We start from the raw sequence: 23,411 nt of genomic DNA, 5'->3' as shown, positions 1-23,411 counted from the left end.
AATCCCTATTTTCCAAAAAAGGCTGCTAATTAATCAGTAGTGCCTTGTGGACAATGATGATATAACTATTTAACTAATATACCACCTTATCTCCTGAAGAGTACAAGACTCCAAAAAGTTAAAACATCACTTATTGATTATTTAGCTCCCTTAAGGAATGAAACACAATAGGAAAGCAAGCTAAAAACATAAAAATAACCCCCCCCCCCCCCCCCAAAAAAAAAAAAAAAACAGCAAAAAAAACACCTACAAATCTAGACCGAAGTGTTTGACCCTTTGAGTGCCAAGGGAAATTTTAAAAATAGGTGTGAAAAATGGCAAGCAAACATTTTTTTCATCATAATGACCTGGAATGTTTCCCTTATATAGGGAATGTAATCTTCTGTTGCACATTTTTTATTTGAATTTGTATAACAAATGTAAGCAGCGCTGGCATTTTTAGCAGATTATGGCACATCTCTCAGAGATGTTGGCACACAAAGGATTAACACTGATCAGATACCTCCCAATATTTTTTCAAATTTTAACATCTTATTTATCCTATCAAGGTCCATTTTTTTGCGACTGCACATGCGCATATTTGTTTATGCGCACGTGCAGCTGCTGTGTGCGAGTGGGCCAGGGGAAAAAATCGCCCATAGGAACGCCCAGTGTTTCATGGGCATTCCCGTGGTAATCGCCGGGTGAAGCAGGTGCGGGGGGTGAGCAGCTGACATCAGTTGCCCACCTTGTCCTTGCACAGGGCACACGCAGATCAGCGAGCGCTGAAGAAATCATTCGATGGTCGCCGACCATCAAATGATTTCTCCCTGCCTGCGAATGGATGACTATGTAAATCATCCAGTCACAGGTGTGTGGCTATTCGCGGCCAACACTGTGGGTGGTGTCTGCATTTCGCAGCTTTGCGAGTCAACCAGAATAAGGTCGTAGGTCAATGGAATTCACTTTACATTTCTGTGCCTATTTCTCTTTATTCTGCATTTTTCTCTTTCTAATTAATTCCCAACACAAAAGGTATCTAAGCTTAGTGAAATTACAATTATAATGACCATTATTGGGATTGGGAATAAGATGTACTGCTGCTCCTTACGCACAGGTTATGTGACACAAATGCCATTAATTACATTTTAATTAATTTTTCTCTTCCCAGTTACTCGGAAATCATTAGCTTGAAATCCCATCAGCAGGAGGTTACAATAGATCTATTACGGTTTCCCCATCCACATGGGTTTACATTAGTTTCTCAATGTTATCACTGCAGTGTTATTTGAGGCATTGTCCTCAGATTTGCTCTATATCTGAAAATGTTAAATTGGGGTGTGGTGGTGTATATTATTCCCTCAGGGGTAGGTACGCCTTCTCCAAATTTCAATTACCAAAAGTGTAAAGTATCAAAGTGTTATCGGTCTTCTAATCACAATTTCTAGATGACCATTAATTTAGATTTTTCTTTTTTATAACATTTTGGTACATAATACAGTGGGGATGATTTCTCAAATCTTCTGCAGAGCACAAGTGTAGGTGTTGCTACATCAACCCATCAGTTTATAGCTATTATTTAATTCCTTAGATAAATGATAGCTAGAACCAATTTGCTTGTTATGTCCTCAGCTTGTTATGTCCTCAGAAGAGGTGATCAGTCTCCCCCAATGTATTGTGTGTCATTTAGGTTCTACTTTTCAGGGAATAAGGAAACTGCAATATAGCAACAAAGTATAAAGGGCAATGGGGCAGATGTATCATAGCAGCGCTTATCGCGCCGCTATGATACTTCCTGCTTCGCCTCAATAGCGAGGCGAAGCAGGAAGGGACATCGACAAGATGTATTAACATCTTGTCTGCCGAAGCGGGGGAGCGTTAACTCCCCCCTTCGGCGATGTCCCTTTCTGGAGATAGCGCATCAGTTAATACTGATGCGCTATCTCCTGTCCCCCGGCCGGCCGCACTGGGCATGCGCGGGATCTCGCTGTTCACGCGAGATTCCCAGCGCAGCCCAGACCTAACAGCAGGGACAGCGCTGTCCCTGCTGTTTAGATAGGGCTTCGCCAGCCTGATGCTGGCGAAGCCAAACCCGGCTTCGTGCGGAACGGTCAGCGATGCTGACCGTTCATACATTCGGCCTGCTATCATTTTGATAGCAGCGCCGATATGGACAGGGGCGCATAGCGCCCCTGTCCATTACCTCATCCCGGCTCCTTCATACATGGGGGAGAAGCGGTATCAGTGCACATAACGTGCGCTGATACCCCTTCTCCCCCATAACGACGGATCATACATCTGCCCCAACGTGCGCTAATACCCCTTCTCCCCCATAACGACCGTTCATACATCTGCCCCACTGGGGCAGATGTATGAACGGTCGTTATGGGGGGAGAAGGGGTATTAGCGCACGTTATGTGCGCTGATACCGCTTCTCCCCCATGTATGAAGCAGCCAGCGTGCGGTACAGGACAGAGGCGCTATGCGCCCCTGTCCATATCGGCGCTGCTATCAAAATGATAGCAGGCCGAATGTATGAACGGTCAGCATCGCTGACCGTTCCGCACGAAGCCGGGTTTGGCTTCGCCAGCATCAGGCTGGCGAAGCCCTATCTAAACAGCAGGGACAGCGCTGTCCCTGCTGTTAGGTCTGGGCTGCGCTGGGGATCTCGCGTGAACAGCGAGATCCCGCGCATGCCCAGTGCGGCCGGCCGGGGGACAGGAGATAGCGCATCAGTTAATACTGATGCGCTATCTCCAGAAAGGGACATCGCTGAAGGGGGGAGTTAACGCTCCCCCGCTTCGGCAGACAAGATGTTAATACATCTTGTCGATGTCCCTTCCTGCTTCGCCTCGCTATTGAGGCGAAGCAGGAAGTATCATAGCGGCGCGATAAGCCCTGCTATGATACATCTGCCCCATTGTAACAAGCAGTGATAGTACTATTGCCATGAGTGGCACAGAGTAAAGGTCGCCCATTTTTGCGAATTTCCACAGGGCGGACGGTTTCCATAGCAAGATGCTATGGAAAGCCATCCACTCCCTTGCTAGTAATACCAGCAGATGATCAGCGGTGGCCAGCGATGATGTGGGAGTGCACTTTCTTGCTGCCCCGAGCACACTGGGTGGCTTTCAAGCTAAAAGCCCCTCAATCGAGGAAACATCGGCTTTCAGATGAAAGTCAACCAGTGTGTATGGGGCTTAAGGGACAGTCCCCTACTTATTCTTTACTGCTCTGAACTTCTACTAGGGCAGGCATAGGCAATCTATGGCTCTCTAGCTGTTGTGAAACTACAAGTCCCAGCATGCTTTTCCAGAGTTTTTCTATTAGCAAGTGCTAAAACTGTGCCACGGCATGCTGGGACTTGTAGTTTCACAACAGCTGGGTAGCCATAGGTTGCCTACGCCTCGTGATTTCCCCCTAAACATCTCCTGTAGGAACCAGTGCGAAAGATATGCCGCACACAATACCAACATTAAGGCACTGCTGTAAAGATCTGAATGATTAAAAGGTGATGACATGAGCAAGCAGTTCCCACTGTTAATTATAGATGCCAATTCAGAGAAAAGGCATGGCATATATGTAATAAACTGTATCTCTACAGTACCTTGTAAAACAAATTGGATATATTTTCCATTATTTCTGGAAGTACTAGCAATAATTATACTCACCATAATACATAGAATTTCTCCAATGCGCTTCAGGACCTGCCCTGCACAATTGTTCACTCTAATTACCACAATTCATCATAAAGACACCTGGCTGACCAATGAAGCAGTCTCTTGGAGATCATTTAGACATTATAGGTGATACAATCTATTACCATATACACTGCTGTTTACTCCGACCCAACCCTGTACCAACGACTCACCAGCTCCTCTAACTTGAAGATCAATGAGAAGAAGAGGATGAATAGAACAGCGGAGGACTTTGTCATGGTGTATCTGGTGACCAAAAAATATAAAAGCAGCGTTACAAAGATATTGTCATACACCCACGAAAACAATTCTTGTTCCCCCATCTGCCTCCTGGTTTACAATTAATGTAGTTCATCCCCAAATATATTACCAACTTACAGAGACACTGTGATGTACAAGAAGCTCCAATTGGAAAGTCCAATATCCAGAGCAGTGGCCAAAGCTGAAGATGAAAACACAGTAGTGTCAATGTCAATAAAATGCACCATTGATCAATCTCTGCTTTCACTAACACACCCATGTACCTCATGGCTACTGAATGATTGCCAAGTATTTGCAGCAGAAGAGACACCCCATGTACCTCACCATTACTGAATGGTTATTATGCAGTGTCAACAAGGAGGGAGGAGACACCCATTGTACCTCCCTCCATGAAGTTGTGAAAATAGTGGAGAAGTTACTCATGGCAACCAATCAGCTGTGAAGTAACATTTATCCAATTTATAAAATTATACGTAGCAGCTGATTATTCCGCTGGCTCACTTCTATCTACTGCGATTAATTTTATAGAATGCTGAAGATAAATGTTACTTTATAGTGGATTGGTTGCTATGGGCAACTTCTCCATGCTTTTCACTGCTTAATGAATAGACCACTATTACCAAATTGGTACCATACACTGCCAGCAGGGAGGGAAGATCGCTGTAACTGGAGGAGATGGAAACTGGGTCAGATTTCTTCTCACTCAGTAATGGTGTAGTGAAAGCGAAGTCTTTTATTTAGAAGTTATGGCTGACTGCATCAGGAATTGTTATGTCTGCTGGACAATTCAGTAACCAGGAGAGAATCAGCATAGCCAAACAACCCTGACGTAAGAGATTCAGAACCCATTCAAAATCAATATGGTTCATTTTCAAAAAGTTTGCCGCCTAATATTAAAGATTTATCTAGTACATCACAGATTTATACACAGACAACCAACCAAGACAAAGACTATCAGACAACTTAAAATCACAACAGAGAACATCATGTTTATACCTGTGGGGACCAACTTTTTGAGGTAGTCTGACCATGGCAGGATAACCCGTGCACGGCCGCTGACACATGTCATAAGGGCCCTACTTAATGCCGACAAGACAAAAATCATCAGGAGGTGTACAAGAGTCATGAACAGGGGGAAATGAAATTTCTGCAAAAGACCAGAGAGGTAGGCAAGTTATTAGTTGTGCAGACAGCTTAGTACAATCATAAAACATTTGTAGGGGAGTTTCTAATAACACGTGTTCATTACCCACCACGGGGGTTATTCTGGTCCACATGCTCGTACCTGAATTCGCATGCGAGCGTGAATTTTAAATGCACATGTACATGCACCAGGTGCGTGCGGCCATGGCGAGCAGAGTGTTCACCGGGCTCACACACCCAAGACTGCGGGCGGGAGATTCCTTCCCATGAAAACGCTGGGCGCTCCCATGCAAATCGCCCAGTGATGTGGGTGCGGGCAGCTGACATCACTGGATGTCAGCTGCCCGCCCTGTTCCTGTTGAGGGTGCATGTATATGTAAGTGACCCGAGAGTCGCTTAGATATGCGTGCACCTCCCACATCATTTGATGGTCAGCTGCTTTTAGTCCACACACAATGCTGCTAAATTTGCAACGTTGTGTGTGGACCAGAATAAGGTCCCTCATGTCAGTTCAACTTCACAATTATTCCAGTATATTGGAGATTAAAATTTTAGCTTTTGGAATGTTTAGTAACACATTTTGGGCTTATTCTGATTAACTCGCTCCCCCCGCACGGGAGAGCAATGTTTTCAGTCTGTGCAAGTGCACACGCTTGGTGCGAGCGGGCACGGTGAACTGTTAGTTCGCGGTTGCGTTTGCATCAACCAGTGCCGGAGGGGCCGGTGGTGAAAGCGTTGCGTGTGGACCAGAAAAAGTCCTTTAATTCCATCAGTAAGTATAATCAGATGTATATGCATTTACATTCTACACGGACTTTGGGCTTAGCGATATTTTCTTACTGTAAAAATATTGTCATCTCATGGTCAGCAGATAAAAATCACTAGGACAATATCATCTGCCCTAAACAAACATACTGTTTGTGCACAATTTCACACTAATGGAAGTCTTTTAACCTACCAGTACATCTTTGGATTGCTAGTACAGAAAAATACACAAATTCCCCTGTGTTAAAAACATAACCTCAGTGCTGTGACGTTGCAATGTTAACCATTTCACCATCAGTTCCAACAAATGGAACACATAATGGGGAGAAAGTACTTAGGGGCTGGTGCATAGTTGAGCACAAGTTAAACTGGCCATACATCTACAGATTGATTGTCAGATCTGGCTGATTGGAACAAAAATCTGGTAATATCTGAATGACAGGTTTTGGCAGTTTTCCAGCATTTCAAAGCAAATGGTCAACTGTCACTTACTCTCATCCATTACCAGGTCTTTGTTCTAACAGCCAGATCAGACAAGAATCCGAGATGTATGGCCAGCTGTTTAGTGAGAGGTTGACAGAACTGCAATCTATGTAGTTGTGAATACACAGACACACCTGGTTCAAGGCCCAGTAACTCATTAGTGAAAGCTGAATACTAGGACTGGTGAGGGTTTGCCTGGTTCTGGACAGACCAGTATGCAGAGGTCACAGTGACAGACTGCGAGCACCAGCAATATTTGTCCTTCATTGGAACTACCTGTGAAGCAGATTGATTTAAGGTGATATGATGCGAAGTAGTCCATAGAAGGGTTGACTTGGTGCAGTTGTCTTTGGCAATTTATATTCTCCTATTAATGCGAGACAAACTGTATATGGTGCACTGGCATCATGGCAATCTTGATGTGGACAGTTTCAGATTTTCAGAAATAGATGTACTTTTAGTCCCTCTTTAGATCTTAGAGCATATCTTTCAAATCCAAGCTAAACCTGGCATTGCATGGAGGGCAACACACAATGCAATTGATAAATTCTAACATGGAGAGAATATGTTCTAGCATTCACTCTCTCACGAATACCCCTTTCACACAGAAAATAAAACCCAGGTATTCCCCTGTCCATGCCCAGAACGGTCTTGCTTCCAGTGCTCCTAGTCACTGCCAGTGACTCCATCTCTGTATGCTCATCCATTGTACCTTCCCATGTGCCTCGCCTTCACTCAGATACAGGAGTTCCAGAACCCTCACCAGTTGTCCATGCCCTACCTGGTTTGTTGGCTTATTGCTCTATAACGTTCCAAATATACAATGTCTGTTCCACTGATGTCATGTGCTACTGCTACATTTTATATTCCCTGCACAGCATTGCAAAAACTGTGGAACATTAAAAATGAAATAACATGCCTTTTGCTAAGTGTGGGTGGCACTAAGAAGAGGGCATACTGTAGCCCTTTATCTCATAGCTTTACAAAAATTCCCTGGGAAGACAAAACACTGACACATCCTGTCCTTTACACAATAGCAAACCTTGAGAAGCCACTTGTTGTAGAAAGTAATCCCAATGGAGAAGGAGTAATAGAAGAGGACAAGTCCCACTGTGAGAAGAATCTTCCATATTACAGCCCAGCAAGGTAAAGCCATCTTCCTGGCCACACCAATGGTTTGCTGCATTACAATGTGTACAAGCAAGAGGCATCTGTGAAACAGTAAAACCAAATTAGGTGATTTCTGGTACGGATCATGTGTCCACTCTGAACACCTACCACTAATATTTTACATGCCATATAGAATATAATCTCATCCACCCAATGTTAGCCTATTATTTTGTTCTGTCCTGTTTGTGTACAGATTTTAATTCTTCATACCTAGATGCTTTGAGAATTCTGAATAAAGGGAGAGCCATGTAGTTATGCATCAGTACACAATAGGGTGGGTGCCATGGACCACAGGGTCCCCATGCTAAAAAAACAGATCATAGGATAGGTCCAATCTGATTGGGTATGGGAAAAAGTATAAAACCTCAAAATCGAAAAAACTATACAAAGAAAAATATTAAAAGTAATCTACAATAGAGTAAACATACACAAGAAAAATCTTTAGTGATGTGTCAGAATAAATCATATATATTATTTCTAGAAGGTGATTTTTGGTGACTGTTGCTTTTTCTCCTTTCATACTTCATCTTTAAAACTGTAGTAGTATGTTTATTTATAAGGCGCCACAAAGTGTCCGCATCGCCGTACATAGCAAACAAAAAACAAAATAAAAGGTAACGTACATGGTGTGTTGATAAAATACAACATAAATAGGGGTATGGCTGGTAGAACTAAAATCAGCTTCAGTTCAGAAGTAGGTGTCGAAATTGTCGAGGAGACTATAGATGAAGTAGAGGAAGGGAAGAACAGGACAGGAGCACAGGTGAGGTAAAGAGGTAGGGTGAGTACGTGAGGAAGGAGGGCCCTACTCATAAGAGTTAACAGACTAAAAGGCGGTGGGTGGACAAACGAAAAACAATAGGCTAAGTAGGAACGGAGGCAGGATAGGAGGATCAAAAGAGGTTAGGAGGGGGGATAGGCTAGTCGAAAAAAGTGGGTTTTGAGGGAGCGCTTGAAGGTGGTAAGGGAATCAGAAAGCCTGATGGGTGGCTGGAGGTTGTACCTCATTTATCGATTTTTGGTTAAGTTCTCCGCTTCTGATGAATTGTTAATTTAGAAGTTCACATTGTATTGTTTGTTTACGAATCAAGGTTAAAAATTGCCTTTGGCTTATTCACATGCGATGGTTTAATGCAGTGGTCAGGGAATTCGGTCCTCATTACCCCACACAGTGCATGTTTTGCTGGTAACCCAGCAGGTGCACAGGTGCAGTAATTACTCAGACACATTTTATAAGGTCCGCAGGTGGAGTTCATTATTTCACTTGTGATTCTGTGAGGAGACCTGCAAAACATGCACTGCGTGGGGTAATGAGGACCGAGTTCCCTGACCACTGGATAAATGTAATAATTAGGTGGTCTGTGGGAATCTAAGAGATTACCCATTTTTCAATATTTATACCCAATGACCATGTAAAAATATAGATTATATATTAAATATGACATCTTATGAAATGGGGAGTACTAGCATCTACCTGTCAGATAACTTACCAAAAATATATTTAGAGGTTTCCTTTCAAATCGGCAGCTGTTCCCCTTGTTCAGCACTCAGTAAGAGTAGTGTGGATAGATACAGCGGATTTCAGGTTATACTTTGGAGTAAAAGCTCCCATTCTTGTGCAAACAAATGTTTTTTGTTTACTTAGAGATCCTGTTTTAGAACCTTTGTCTGCCAGCCCTAAAGCCCTTTAGATATACTGTATGTATGAATATTTCGTCATCCATGATTGCAATAGCTGAGCTGTATACTGCGATTCTATAGGGCAGGCGCTAGAACATTTATTACAACAATGTAACATTATGGATACATTGTGGCGCCACCCATAACACTGGGTACCATCACCATTTCCTCCTCCTACACCAGGCGTGTCCAAACTACTTAGGGAATGCTAAAACTGGCAAGGCATGCTGGGATGTGTAGTTCCCAGCATGGCAAGGCATGCTGGGATGTGTAGTTTCACAACAGCTGGAGGGCGACAGTTTTGACATGCCTGCCCTAAACAGATTGCAGATACACCACTGTGGCCACTACTACCTACAATACTACCGCTTTCCCCAGTAGAGGTAGTTTGGCACACTGCATGGAGATTTATGGGAGTATTCAGTGACCTTACATAAGATATGTCTCTCTCATTACGCTATCTTGGTAGTGCTTTTTAATTAAAATGTGTTTCGATATTTGTAAAGATTGTGGGAGGAAGCAATGATGCTACTGTAACCTAGGATCACCCAGTCCATGAATACAGTTGACTACAATTAAATCACACCCTTAAGGCTTACAAAAGTATACCAGACAGGTATAGTTATTCAAAGACATAATTAAGATGATTTTTTCCCCCAAGTATGGATCCAGAGCCAGTGCTTTAAAATTCGGTTAAGACACACGAACAGTGCAGGATTTAATGATAACCATGCAAAACACAGGAGACTTAATACCTAGTCATTATGATTCAACTAGTTTTGCTTAATCACGAATACCCTGGAAACCTGGAACGTCTGTTATACCTTTCAGATCGCAAATGCCGGGTTGCACATGGGATTTGGACCTGGGGGCATTTGCGCTAGCTGTGGCTATCAGCGACCGGGCTTATTGCCGGGTTGCTTAAGTCATCCGGGGGCAGGGCAGTCCGGCGGTGCATCATGCAGGGGGTAGGAGATGAGGCAACAATGAAGGGGATGCTACTGCCTCCTCCATAGTGAACGGAACCCGGATTACTCGTTAAGACTGCCCAGCAACCCAGTTCCGACCCAGGTAAAACCCTTCTCTTCACCAGTCAGAATGACGAGTTGGTGGACTCTGTAGGTTTTTCAAAATGGTGCTTTCACACCACATAGACACCCGGGTCGACCCATCAAAACCCTGAGTCAGACCCGGGTTATTTGTGCTGTGTGAAAGGGGTATTCGTGTATCAGAAGACAGTATGAGAAACACTGCCCTGAGCAATGCCTATTTATCTATGCTGATTTGAATCGATTGTGGTTCTTCTGGGATTTTTAGGACATGGGAGTATTTGGTAGGAGCTAAAAAGATAATCTTCAGTGTAGATGGCTGTGAGTAGGAGGACATCCCCCAAAACCAACACTGATAAAAATTAAAACTAGTTAACAGCCTGTCAAAATGACGGATCATTAAAACTGTGATGTCAGTGCTGGTGGCTGCGCACAGGCGAATGGAGAAGCATTTTAACTGCTGATAGGTGCCATCTAGTTGCTGCCAGCATGAATTGTGCAAAGTTCTTGAAAGGAATTTACAGACACTGAAGTTTGTTTTTTTAAACACACATTTAGAGGTGGTAAACAAGTCCCTCCTAATCTGTGTGCTTGACAACCTACTAGGGCAGTGATGGCTAACCGTGTCACACCAGCTGTTAAACTACATATCCCAGCATGCCCTGCTACAGTTTTACTATTTGATCATGCTAAAACTGATGCAGGGCACGCTGGGATGTGTAGTTCAACAACGGCTAGATTGTCAAAACCATCACTGTACTAGGGGGCAGGGTCCCTGAAAAATGCAGCATGTTGATAGACACGGTGAGACCCACCTTAAACTAGAAAATATAACTATATTTTAGAGCCAATGGGGCAGATGTATTAATGGGGCAGATGTATCAACCAGCGTTAAGTGCAAAAATGCACTTAACCCTGTTAACTGGGGGGGGGGATTACGTTTATCCTAATGTATTACTAGCGCACCTAACGTGCGCTAATGACAGCCCGCCGAGTTACGCTCGGCGCGGCTGTCCCCTGCAGCGAGTGCGCATGTGCGGGGCGGTGAGGGAGACGATAAGGAGAGCCGTTCACGCTGGGGATAACGGCTCTCCTTATCAGCTGGGATGGGGTTAATACATCTGCCTCTAACGTTTGCCCGCTTCTCCACGTTATGCTGGCGAAGCGGGAATCGTTATTCGCCAAACGTTATAAGCAGAATAATACATCTGCCCCACTCTGCCTATAACGTTTGGCGAATAACGATTCCCGCTTCGCCAGCATAACGTGGAGAAGCGGGCAAACGTTATAGGCAGATGTATTAACCCCATCCCAGCTGATAAGGAGAGCCGTTATCCCCAGCGTGAACGGCTCTCCTTATCGTCTCCCTCACCGCCCCGCACATGCGCACTCGCTGTCCCCCCCCCTGGCCGGCTATCTGGGCATGCGCAAGATCTCCAGCGCAGCCCAAGCCAGACGCAGGGCTAGCGTTGTCCCCACAGTGGGGGATAGGACAACGCTAGCCCTGAGCTGGCGAAGCGGCCGGGGGGAATTAACGCCTTGAAGGCTGTTAATACATCGCCCCGGCCGTTAATCCCTGGGGGGGGGATTGCAGGGGACAGCCCCGCCGAGCGTAACTCGGCGGGCTGTCATTTGCGCACGTTAGGTGCGCTAGTAATACATTGGAGTAATCACCCCAGTTAACCAGCGTTAAATGCATTTTTGCACTTAACGCTGGTTGATACATCTGCCCCATTGTTCCTAAACTCTGTCCTCAGTGCAGCCAGGTTTTAATACAGTAGATTTCAACCTCAGTCCTCAGGACCCCTCAAGAGTGCACGTTTTCCAGGTCACCCTGCAGGTGCATTCATTACTCACTGACACAAAAAAAAAAGCACATGGAGCTAATTTCACCGGCGATTCTGTGTGGAAACCTGGAAACCGAGCACTGTTGGCGGGTCCTGAGGACTGAAGTTTAGAACCACTGTTTTAAAAGATATCTATGGTTGAACACAGATGTTAAATCAAATTGACTGAGGTACCACTGTACCCAGATCTTAAATCCTGGACTATTAGGGAGGCTTTAGGACAGAGTTTGGAAACCTCTGCTTTAGGGCTTTAAACCAGTAGAGCAGGGGTGGCCAACCCCTTGTACAGTGCGGCTCCTACTGCCTGCCGCCTGTCCCCATTCCTGTCCCCCTGCTGCCGGTTCCCTGAATCATATTTCTTCTGAGGGGAGGAGAGCGCGCATAGCGCATCTCTCCTACCCCTTACTGTTAATCCTTGTGACTGGACTGTCCGCCAATTAGAGCTTGCGGGCCGGCAGCCAATCAGGAGCCGGCCCGCGAGCTTTGATTAGTGGACGGCCCAGTTAAAGGGAAGTGGGGGGGAGGAGACGCGCGGTGTCTGCAGGGGGACGCCATACTGTCGTCTCCCCGCCCGGCAGCAGCAGCAACAATGGTGAGGGCTGCTGATGGGAATTTTGTGGGGGCATAGCAGTTTGTGGCACTGTGGGGGCATAGGAGTTTGTGGCACTGTGGGGGCATAGGAGTTTGTGGCACTGTGGGGGCATAGGAGTTTGTGGCACTGTGGGGGCATAGGAGTTTGTGGCACTGTGGGGGCATAGGAGTTTGTGGCACTGTGGGGCATCTACCGGCAGTCCCTCGCCCGAGTTTATGTAAACGGTCTACTTTCTCTGCCCCTTGTGTATATCCTTGCAGCCAAACGTGCATGGACTGTTGTTCATCGTTAGCTACGCTTATTAATACCAGTCGTTGCATCCTTATCTGACATTTTCTTACAGTGGGTGTAGTTTATCAATCTAACAAAGGCCACCTATGCCCTTTGCATGGGCATGCATAATACACTCACTGATCAGTCAATTTTAGCATGAACCAGTATGTTAACATCTGAACCAGTCGCATTAGAAGAATTGTGCGTATAATCTACACATACATCGTAGGGACTCTCAGAGGTTTTCACCTATGCACAGTTGCAAGTCATGGCTCAACTACATTAACATTAGTATAATGTGCACCTCAGAATTGGTCCCAATCTTAAAAACCTGTAGTACAAGTTATTCCTTTCTATTGCATAGCTAAACAAAGAGGGTGAGATGCAGAATCATGACCCCAACCTCACAATGCAGTGATTACATCAATTGCAAGTGAAAAGTGGAACCATAGTGACGAGATTCCACTACCTGAGACCACACCCTTGCCTTGGGATTAGGCAGTGGTGACATGAGACTTTAGCTAATGTTCCAGGCTTCCAGGAACACTACACGAGTTATGGTAGTCTTCAGAACTTTCCAGAAACCAGAGTGGGGAAAAAAAAAATGAAATTGAAGGAGTCAGAGTCGAAGGTTCGGGGTACTGAATCCACAGCTGTCCACCATCTTTTAACTAACAGCTAATATAGAAAGGAAATACAAAGAGCCCCAAAAAGGTGTGAGTCAAACACTGAAGGAGCTAAACACAGGAATCCTGATAGGGACCCAACAGCAGAGCTTCAGTATGTCTTCCCAGGAAGACATTATGTAAAAACTAAAAAAAAAAATCACAACAACCGTAAACAAAGACACACCACACCTCACGCTACTGGAATATTCACATTCATCAAGCACCTACTAATCCCAATGTGTTTGTGTTCAAAGTGTGATGAACACTTTTTTTTTTTTTTTTTTAGAGTCAAGGACAGTACAACTAGTGCATTTACAGTAATCTAGTTTTTATACCGATCAGGTGTATCAGCAAAACGACACTTATTAGTTGGACAAACAGGGTACCTCTAAACATTTGCATGAATGCATATCTTTTGGGTTATAGTCACACCTGACCGCAGGATAAATTTGTTCTCAAAGCGGGCAAAACCATGTTGCACTACGGGTGGGGAAAATGTAACATATGCAGAGAGTTATGGGGCTTAGACGGGCTATTTCTAAGCGATCTGTCGAGATCGCTTAGAAATTAAGTACACATTGGCCTGTGTTTATACCTACCACCGACGGCAGTTAAAATAGAGGGTACTTATGTAATATCTGGGCTCCCGTTTTTCTTATGAGACCGCGTCCGCTCGCCACGCTTCGGGCACGGTGGCTCGCTGCGCTCGCCACACTATATAAAATCAACTCCATGCGTAGTTGGATAGTAGGGGTATGAGAAAAATGGGGTGCATTTAACATGGTAGCCCAGATAATACATAAGTACCAAATAGAGTAAGATCACTCATCACACATCGCTGGTGCATCGCTGTGTGCTGAGCAGTATCTGTTAGCAAGAGGCACCAATCGCCCTGTGTGTAGAGCTGTGGCTAACATGTATTAAAACAATAAAACAAGGCCTAATTATTTTTCCTAATGTTCATTACCTAAGATCTATACATACATAGATGGTATCCTATTAGCCTGACGGTCATTATCAGGTTATCCAATTAGAGGTCCCTTTTTACCTGCAACTAATCTGATTAGTTCCCGGATCCCATGCGTTATCGCAAATCTGCAGGCTGATCACAAATTATGCTACATGTGACCGAGGCAACTGAAGCATAATCCCGCCAAAAAAGTGCTAGCATCAGGGATACAAGAATAGTCCACAGAAGACCTATGGACTATTGTCCCCATAGTTTGCAACCAGGCACTAAAAAACAAAACAAAATAAATACCCTGGTGTTTAGTCCTACACAGGCCTTGTGACAAAATGTTGACTCAAAAATAAAGATCCTCCATCAAGATGAAGGAACAGACTTAAATAACGCAGTACATCGCTTTTCCACACTGCAAGTTAGAGACAAGTAAAAAAAAAAAAAAGTGTTAATAGTCTCTTAATATTTCACATAGAACCTAAAGTTAACTAGTTAATATAGGTTTATAGTCCTACTGATGTCCTGTGACAAGACTGATGTATCAGCACAGCACACCAGCTGGCAACTGCTATGGCGTCATACTGACATGTGTGAGGATCATTAGATGAAACCACAGCACACCAGCTGGCAACTGCTATGGCGTCATACTGACATGTGTGAGGATCATTAGATGAAACCACAGCACACCAGCTGGCAACTGCTATGGCGTCATACTGACATGTGTGAGGATCATTAGATGAAACCACAGCACACCAGCTGGCAACTGCTATGGCGTCATACTGACATGTGTGAGGATCATTAGATGAAACACTGATAACAGTAGAAAGGCTATATATTTATATAATGCTTGATGAAGACATTGGTTGTATGGGACAGGTAACCATTACATTAATTGGCTTGTATGTATGGAAACATTATTGCCCAGCAATACAGAGAACTCCAAGACCATTCACAAGGGTTTTCTGCGCCAAGTGGGCCTGTTTATTTAGCACTCCAGTTTGGGGAAAATAGACAGACATTAGATTCCCTTTGTAATTAAGAGTGCATCAGGGTAAACCCATATTTTAGCAGAGATTGTACAACTGTTAGATATCAACCAGGACCAAAAAAAAAAAAAAAAAAAAAAAAAAAAGAGAGAAGGACAGGGCCCATTTATCATTACATATTTGTAGCTATATTAAAATATCTGCTGCGATCCCCAATTACCGGTTGCAGCCACACCCCTATAGGTTTCTATGGGGGTGATGCTTAACAGTTTACCAATATCCAGAATGTGAAGCAGCTATGGTCATACCCCCGAACCCTCCACCTGAAAAGGCCATCGAGCATTGCAGTCATTTATGACTGCACATTGCAGGGAGGGTGTGTCTCGTGTGGGTTGCTTAGTAATAAATACCGCCGATGAGATTGCCTATTGCAACGCAGCCTTGGGTGGTAAGATCCTGCCCAGATCCCATTGAATAAGTCTGTGATAAATGGGCCCTTATGCCTGCTCCACTTACCGTGCACAACTTGTGCGACACAATGAGGTCCCCACAATGTATACACCTGAAAGAGAAAGGTCCATTATGTATCATGGTTTTCATTCAGGCAACTGAAGTACAATAGGTTATCTGTGCAAAATATTATAATTTGCAGTTTAGTAGCCTTAAGGGACCTACCCACGAGGAGATGAGCGTTCTGAGCGATGCTAGATTGCTCAGCACACAGAGCCGAACGATATGTCAGGGCCAGAATTCTCAGTGAGAACATTAGATCTAACATTTATCCAGCTTGCTGGATATTAATCGCCAGGGCAATAGCATTGCGCCGGGCCACGCACCGATATTGCTTTGCCCCTTCACACGCAGTGATTTAGGGGCATTTTCTAAAGGTGCCCATAAACAGTGCGTTTACACCATGGGATGCGTTCTCCCATGGGCATCTAATCGCACAGTACAAAAAGTATGTGCTGCACATACTTTTTGTACTGCCCTCGCACCTTAAGTGATCTAGTGAGATCGCTTAGAAAATGCCCAGGGATTGGTACGTGTGTAGGCCCCATCACTCACATCTCTCAACGCAAGGGCGTAACTACCATAGGTGCAGGGGGTGCAGCTGCTATTGGTTCAGAGCTGAGAGGAGCCCACTTTGCCTGTCAAAGGGCGGTATTCAATGTGAATACCTGCGAGGTGCAGCGAATCCTTTTTTGGATTCGCTGCACATTCGCCACGTTCCGGAGCCGGCGGGCTCCGGTATTCAACGAGTCAGGGGCAGCGAGCCCCTGACTGGCGAATATGAGCTCCTGCGGCGATTGCCGCAGGGAGCCTCAGGACGGTGCCAGGCAGAGAGATGGTAGTCTCTCTGCCTAGCCCAGACCTTTGTGGGGGGTTAGGTGTGCTCCCCGGGTGCCAGGCAGCACAGGCTGCCCCCCCGGGGGTGCCAGCAGGCGAGCGTATATTCACTACACACGATCAAAATGATCGTGCAGTGAATATATGAATATGTAATGAGCGGCTCCGCTCTGGCGCCACCTGCTGGATGCTGTGTAAAAAATAAATAAAAAAAAATAATATTATTTTTAAAATTAAATATATATTCATGTGCTTACAGCACATGAATAAAAATAGCATGCCCCTCCTCAGAATAAAATTCCTGATTTTTTTACACCAAATGTAAAAAACAAAACACTTTATTTTAAAAGTTCACATTCCACTTCACCATAAAAAGATAGCGATTGCTACTCGGTGAATCATGGTGAAAAAAACCTAGAAATGTATTCGCCATGTGGTCATTGAATAGGGTGATTCACCGTTTTTGACAGAAATTCGCAAAAACAGCACAAATTCGCCATAAAAACCTGGCGAATCAGGCTCATTGAATACCACCCAAAGTATCATGTGCTATATACATTTTTCAACATTAGTTGATGAATAGGGGCCCTTACAAACTTTTGCTATAGGGCCCACATGCATCTAGTTACGCCACTGTCTCAACGTATAATGGACACATACCTGATTCCTTATCAGCACTGCACTTTGTAATTCACATTATCAGTTAGGGTGGACAAATGGACGTGCTAGGAAGAAATGACTTCTGCAGGGAGCAGACTGTAAGGAAAAAGACAAGTTAAATCAACCTCAACTAATCCTACAGGAGCCTCACTGCACCATTTATTGTGCCATAGAGATTGCCTGCTCCAGCCGGGCAGACTGTGTGCAGTATCATACATGGGCATCAGACACTTGGAGAGACCCACACCTGTTACTGCCCAGAGGGCCCTATCAAGGGTCACCCCTGGGTATTTCTCTAGGTCATGGTTAGGCCATCAGGTACATCAACCAAGAGCCATAGCCCTGACCACATAACTACAGTACATCTACAAAGTACGTCTTCTTGGCCTAGTCCTACATATGTACGGAATAAGCCACTTGACGGTCACTGGGGAAGGAGAGATTACAGCCTTCCCATATGGTTTGTACTACATTCCTGGACCATAAAGGGAGTCTGTGGTCTCATCTTCCTCATCCCCCTTTGCTACAGGTGTCATCGGTACTCCACTGGTCGGGACACCCCTGAGCAGGACACTACAAGCTCAGGAGTGGCAGAGTTTGATGAATGGAGCCTGTCTGGAGTTCAGGTTTTTACCCATTATTTATTTATAGTTTCTTATATAGCGCAGCGCTTTACAGAGAATATTGGAACATTCACATCAGTCCCTTCCCCAGTGGAGCTTACAATCTGTTCCCTACCACATGTACATGCACACAGACATTCTAGGGTTAATTTTTGTTCGGAGCCAATTAGTCTACCAGTATATTTTTGGATTGTTGGAGGAAACCGGAGTACCCGGAGTAAATCCACGCAAGCACGGGGAGAATATACAAACTCCGCAGTTAGTCATGGTAGGAATCAAATCCATGATCTCTGTGCTGTGAGGCAGTAATGCTAACCATTACACCATCCGTACTGCCCCGTGTATAAAATACACTACCCAATGTATAAAATGACCAACACAAGGGGACTTATGTGCTCCCCAATAGAAAGTGCATTGTGTGGTATAATAGGACATGTTGTGCATACCATGAAAGCAACATGTGGGGTTCATATTAGCACTCTTGCTGGTTAGTAGCAAATGCTAAAAATCCACTACATAATGTATAGCCAGCATACTGTAGTGCACAGTTCTTCAACCTGTGGCCCTCCAGATGTTGTGGAACTACATGTCCCAGCATGCCCTGACCATTTTGGCATGCTCTTATAGGAAAAAATGTGGCAATGCATATTGGAATATGTAGTTTCACAACATCTGGAGGGCCACAGGTTGAAGACCTGTGTTTCAAAACCTGGGCATTTAATGACTTCCACAGGAAAGACTAAAAAAAGAACACGCCAATCATATGCCGAGGTCTCAATATATTGATGCTGGGTGTAATGCTGACAAATCATCAGTTCTATAAAGTGGGATCACTGGGATAATAAGTGAAACAAGAGGAAAACAAAACCGAAGTTGTTGTCACTACAGTATACAACACCTCATTGATAGGAAGAAGAATGTGGGGTATGGGTGAAAACCGGACCAGGACAAAACCCCCGGACCGGACAACAAACTCTGCATTTTGGGGCTTGTAGCCTCCGGTCCGGGGGGTGTCCTGTCCGAAGGGGCTGCCTGTGACACCGGTCACCAGGTAGAGAAGGAGAGGGAGAATAAATCCTCCCTGTATGGTCCGGGCAAGTAGCAAAAACCGGACGGTCCGGACCACACGGGGAGGCTGTAATCTCCCCTCCCCCATGTCCCTGGTGATAGCTATAACAGGGACCACCCCCCCCCCCCCCCACCCGGACAAGTCACCCCCCGGACAGGACACCCCCGGACCGGACCCTACAAGCTCCGGACTGCAGATTTTGATATCCTGTCCGGCGGTCCGGAGTTCAGTCCGGGTCCGGTTTTTACATAGTCCCGGATTTAAGGTTCTGGGGGAGCAAAAACACTTACTACCTTCTCCTATTTGGCTAATGGGATAACAGGTGTAGGTGTGTGATGGAGCACGTAACATCAGCCAGATTCAGGTCACATATAGGAGTTTCTCAATATAATCTGTGGTGACCCCCGCACAGCCAGGCGGCGTTATCCACAGGGCTGCAGGACACACATGGGATTATAGGGTGTAAGAACACATCATGTCGGGGCACAGGGGGATACAGAGCACACGTGCGGCCCCGTGCACAGCGCAGGGATCACCAGCTGTATGCAGCGGCCTATCTATACCCGCATAGACGACGGTCATCTCGTATTACGAGGACAGAGGTTGTCATACCGGCTACAGGAGCTGGTTCAGGGCGCTGTATCACCGCACCGACACGTCACCAGACACACAGACACCGAGCCCGACGGGCGCAGGCTGTTACAACAATCCGGGAGCATGAGACGCCGGCCAATCAATCACTAGGCATTTTTATCCGGCCCCCTACCTGCTGCCAGTCATATGGTTCTCGGGGTGGTATAGTGCGCGTTTTGTTATTAGGCGGAGCCTCGGGAGGAGGAGGAGGAGCAAACAGCGCACAGTCAGCAAAAACAACAGCACACAGCAGCAGCGGCGGTGACTACTCTGTGCAGCGTTGCGTGTATGATCTGCCACCGCCAGTGTGATGCTAGTCGACGTGTCCTAGTGGTTGTATGAGAGGAAGTCTCGCCAGTAATAAGTGCCTGGTTCCAACTTCCGTCAGCAAGTGACACGGCAAGTGGGACATATCAAAATAGTGCATGCCTCACTACATGACCCTCTCCAGGAGGGACACAATGCTCTGTTCCTGGACTTTCCTCTTGATGTATGATTGGCATCACCTGTGGTGGAACCCTATTCTGATTCATTAACCTGTTCAACACAGGTGCTGGCAATCATCCATTTGCTCGTGTTTGGAGGTATGATAGTGCGGGTTTGTAAAGGGGTGCATACTGCATACCCTCCAACATGACCCATGCTATTAAGTACAAAATGCTCTGCTTATGGACTTCTCTTATACCACTTTTATACCATCAAGCCAAGTTGCACCAGACTTCTCACACCTTTTAGACTGGCGTCCTGGCCGAGCAGGTGACATCACCAGCGGTGGGCCTGAACCGCCACTGGGAAATGAGAGCATATCCTAGTGCTGTCTTTTTCATTGCAGTGGGTCCCAGGTCACATCGACCCAGGTTACCCGTTTACACTGCCCAACGATCCGGTTTAAACTTTCCGGGATGAAATCCCGGGTCTCACATTTTACACCACCTGCAAACCCTGGATTTTGCATGGCTGGTGTAAAAGGGTTATTACTGTATGATTGCCATCACCTGTGTTGTACTAGTTAATTGATGAGAAGGGTGTTTCAACACAGGTGATGGCAAGGTAGCATAAGCAGCTAGTTCCCAGGCATTGAGTGTAGTTTGGACTGGACCTCATCGCCAATAGAACATGCCATGTGACCCGCAAAGGAAGGTTAGTGGAACCCCAATCTCACTATCTGCGCCACCACCGGTTGCCTTTATTAGCCAGGTGGCAAGCGAGCCTGTAAGGACTTTGTAGCTCTTGTGGACTACTTTTATGCTCTACCTGATCTTACAGGTCATATGGAATGTCCCGTCAGCTAGGAGCAGATGAGAGTTGATTACCCAGCAGTCAGGATCCCGGTGTCCACAATGCCGACTCTGAAATCCTGACTGTTCAATTGCCCAACAGCCATGATCCTGACCAACAGGGGCTATTCTCCCTTGTGGGAATTCTACGTGGCTAGCTCAACGAGCATACCGGCGCCTTGGGATCCTATGTCGGTATACTGATCATCGGGATCCCAGCTGTCAGCAAATCAAACAGAACCCATAGGAGTAGAGCATTCTGTCCCTAATGGACTGGGTCATGTTGGAGGGTATGTGGCAGCTGTATTACCCTCTGTGCCTGCTCATTATCTTCACAGACCACTCAATTAGGAAGGAAGACAGACAGGGCAATCTGCCACTGGGTCCGTTATTGCCATTGTTATCTTCCAGGTGCTTGAGTACGGCATATTGTGGACCAGGCAGGCAGATTACTGGGATGGGCACATTGGTACCAATGACAGAGTTAGAGGCAGATAAGGTGTCCTATAAAATGATTTCAGGGATCCAGGCCGTAAGCTTAAAGCAAGGACATCCAGGGTAATAGTTTCAAAAATATTTCCTAAACCAGAGACAGCAGGAGCTTAGGGTGTTAAACACGTGGCTAAGAGAATGGTGTAGGGAAGAAGGGTTTAGTTTCTTTAAACTCTGTGTAGACTTCTCGGGCGGGGGCCATCTTTAAGGCCCCCATACCCTATCCGATTAGGGCCAGATTTCATCTGATTCTGGAGGATCGGGTGGAGAAATCGGGTGAAATTGCCCAAATTGTGTAGTGTATGACAGACGATCTGATCCGATGCGCGGTCCAGTGCATCGGATCAGATCCGGAGGTCGAATGGTCTGCACATAAGGTAAATCTTATGTGCAGCTGTTAGTGCAGCAGTGAGTGACAGTGACGTGCGGTGGTGGCTGTGAACGGAGAGGCACTGTCACAGCCACCACCGCACCGCAACTCCCCCCCCCTGGCTGCCGCCGACACCCGCTGCCCCCCTCCTCCAGCAGCAGGCAGCATCCATCCCCTGCCGCAAACCTCCGTCCCCGCCCGCTGTAACACCCCCCCCACGCACCTGACACCGGCGCACGCAGCAGCCGTCCTCTGCTGCCACCTCCAACCCCGCCCGTTTGACTCTCCTCCCCCCCCCCCCCCGAAAACAAAATGATACTCACTGGGCAGGGGAGAGGGGAGCAGCAGCCACACAGGCAGGGAACCGGGAGCCAGCACAGGTCACAGCATGGGGAGAAGGGAGCAAACGCGGCACTTTCGGAAGCTTACATGACAGGGGCTGCTGTAATCGGCCAGCAGCTGGATCTGCTGTCCAATCACAGCAGCCCCTGTCAATTAGGCACTTCTAGAAGTGCCGCTTTTAGTGTTATTTTTAATGGGCTTTTTAGCCCACTGCTTAGCCCTGCCCCAAGCCCCGCCCCCCGCTTCGTCCCCTTGCAGTTCTGTTTGGGAGGCACGCTTATCGATGCCTCCCAAACTAGGTTAATTCATTCAAACCAGTAAAATAATATAAAGAAAATACTTATGACACAGAATATGTGTCATAGGTATATTCTTTGTATTATTTTAAAACAAATTGACAGGGGAAGCACTGTCTCCCCTGACTGCACGTCCCTGGTGAGTGAGGTCCGGGTTAGTGGGGACCAGAGAGCAGGGTCCGGGGGAGCTGCAGGAGATGTAGCGGCAGGCGGGGAGTGGGGGACTGCAGGGCAGACGGAGACCACAGAGCAGAGTCCGGGGCGCTCCCCCGGCCGCTGATTAGCTGAGCTCTCACAGCCAATCAGCAGCCGCCCAGTCTTTTGAATAGGATTTTTTCCTATTCTCCCGCTGCTCGCCGCAGGGACCGGACTCTGCTCTCCGCTCCCTGCTTGCCTCTACCATAGACCCTGCCCGCTACCTCTCCTGCCGCTACCCCGCCTGCAGCTCCCACAGACCCTGCTCTCCTGCAGCTTCCCCAGGTTTACTTGTGATCTGATTTATCACATGTAAAAAATGGCACATCAAGTGCCAAATCCTATCAAGCTCTCCTGGGGAGCTCAGGGGCCAATGACAACAATTACTCTTGGTTACAGGGTGTCACGGATGAGGCGTCCGTCACCGGGGCATTACATTTGCCGGAAGTGAGAGATGCAGATGGACGGAGGAAACGGGGACAGATGCCGTGACCGGAGCATTCGAGGATTGGTAAATTGTCTTATTTAAACACTGTATTTTTGTAGATGTGT

At 46.2% G+C, this 23,411-nt stretch overlaps 1 protein-coding gene and 1 non-coding gene across 4 annotated transcripts in view; both read right to left on the bottom strand.

Annotated features, from left to right (window-relative positions):
• The window catches only part of SLC35H1 (solute carrier family 35 member H1), a 24,515-nt gene extending 4,350 nt beyond the window's left edge, over positions 1 to 20,165 (bottom strand). The window contains exons 1-8 of one of the 3 annotated variants that reach the window (XM_083147918.1): positions 19,867 to 20,014; positions 17,563 to 17,658; positions 16,072 to 16,117; positions 14,870 to 14,981; positions 7,372 to 7,540; positions 4,935 to 5,085; positions 4,056 to 4,119; positions 3,851 to 3,923 (exon numbers count right to left, since the gene is read on the bottom strand). In XM_083147918.1, coding sequence (XP_083004044.1) covers positions 3,851 to 3,923; positions 4,056 to 4,119; positions 4,935 to 5,085; positions 7,372 to 7,515 — 432 coding nt within the window. In that variant the 5' untranslated portion in view covers positions 7,516 to 7,540; positions 14,870 to 14,981; positions 16,072 to 16,117; positions 17,563 to 17,658; positions 19,867 to 20,014. The other 2 variants (XM_083147919.1, XM_083147917.1) reach the window with 2 other exon arrangements.
• Positions 17,759 to 17,912, bottom strand: LOC146012824 (small Cajal body-specific RNA 16). Its single transcript, XR_014445824.1, has one exon.
• Positions 20,166 to 23,411: the final 3,246 nt, after the last annotated feature.

The sequence above is a fragment of the Crinia signifera genome, chromosome 6 (assembly GCF_055691185.1).
Source record: "Crinia signifera chromosome 6, ASM5569118v1, whole genome shotgun sequence".
Lineage (NCBI taxonomy): Eukaryota > Metazoa > Chordata > Amphibia > Anura > Myobatrachidae > Crinia > Crinia signifera.
This window is presented reverse-complemented; position numbering and strand designations above follow the sequence as displayed.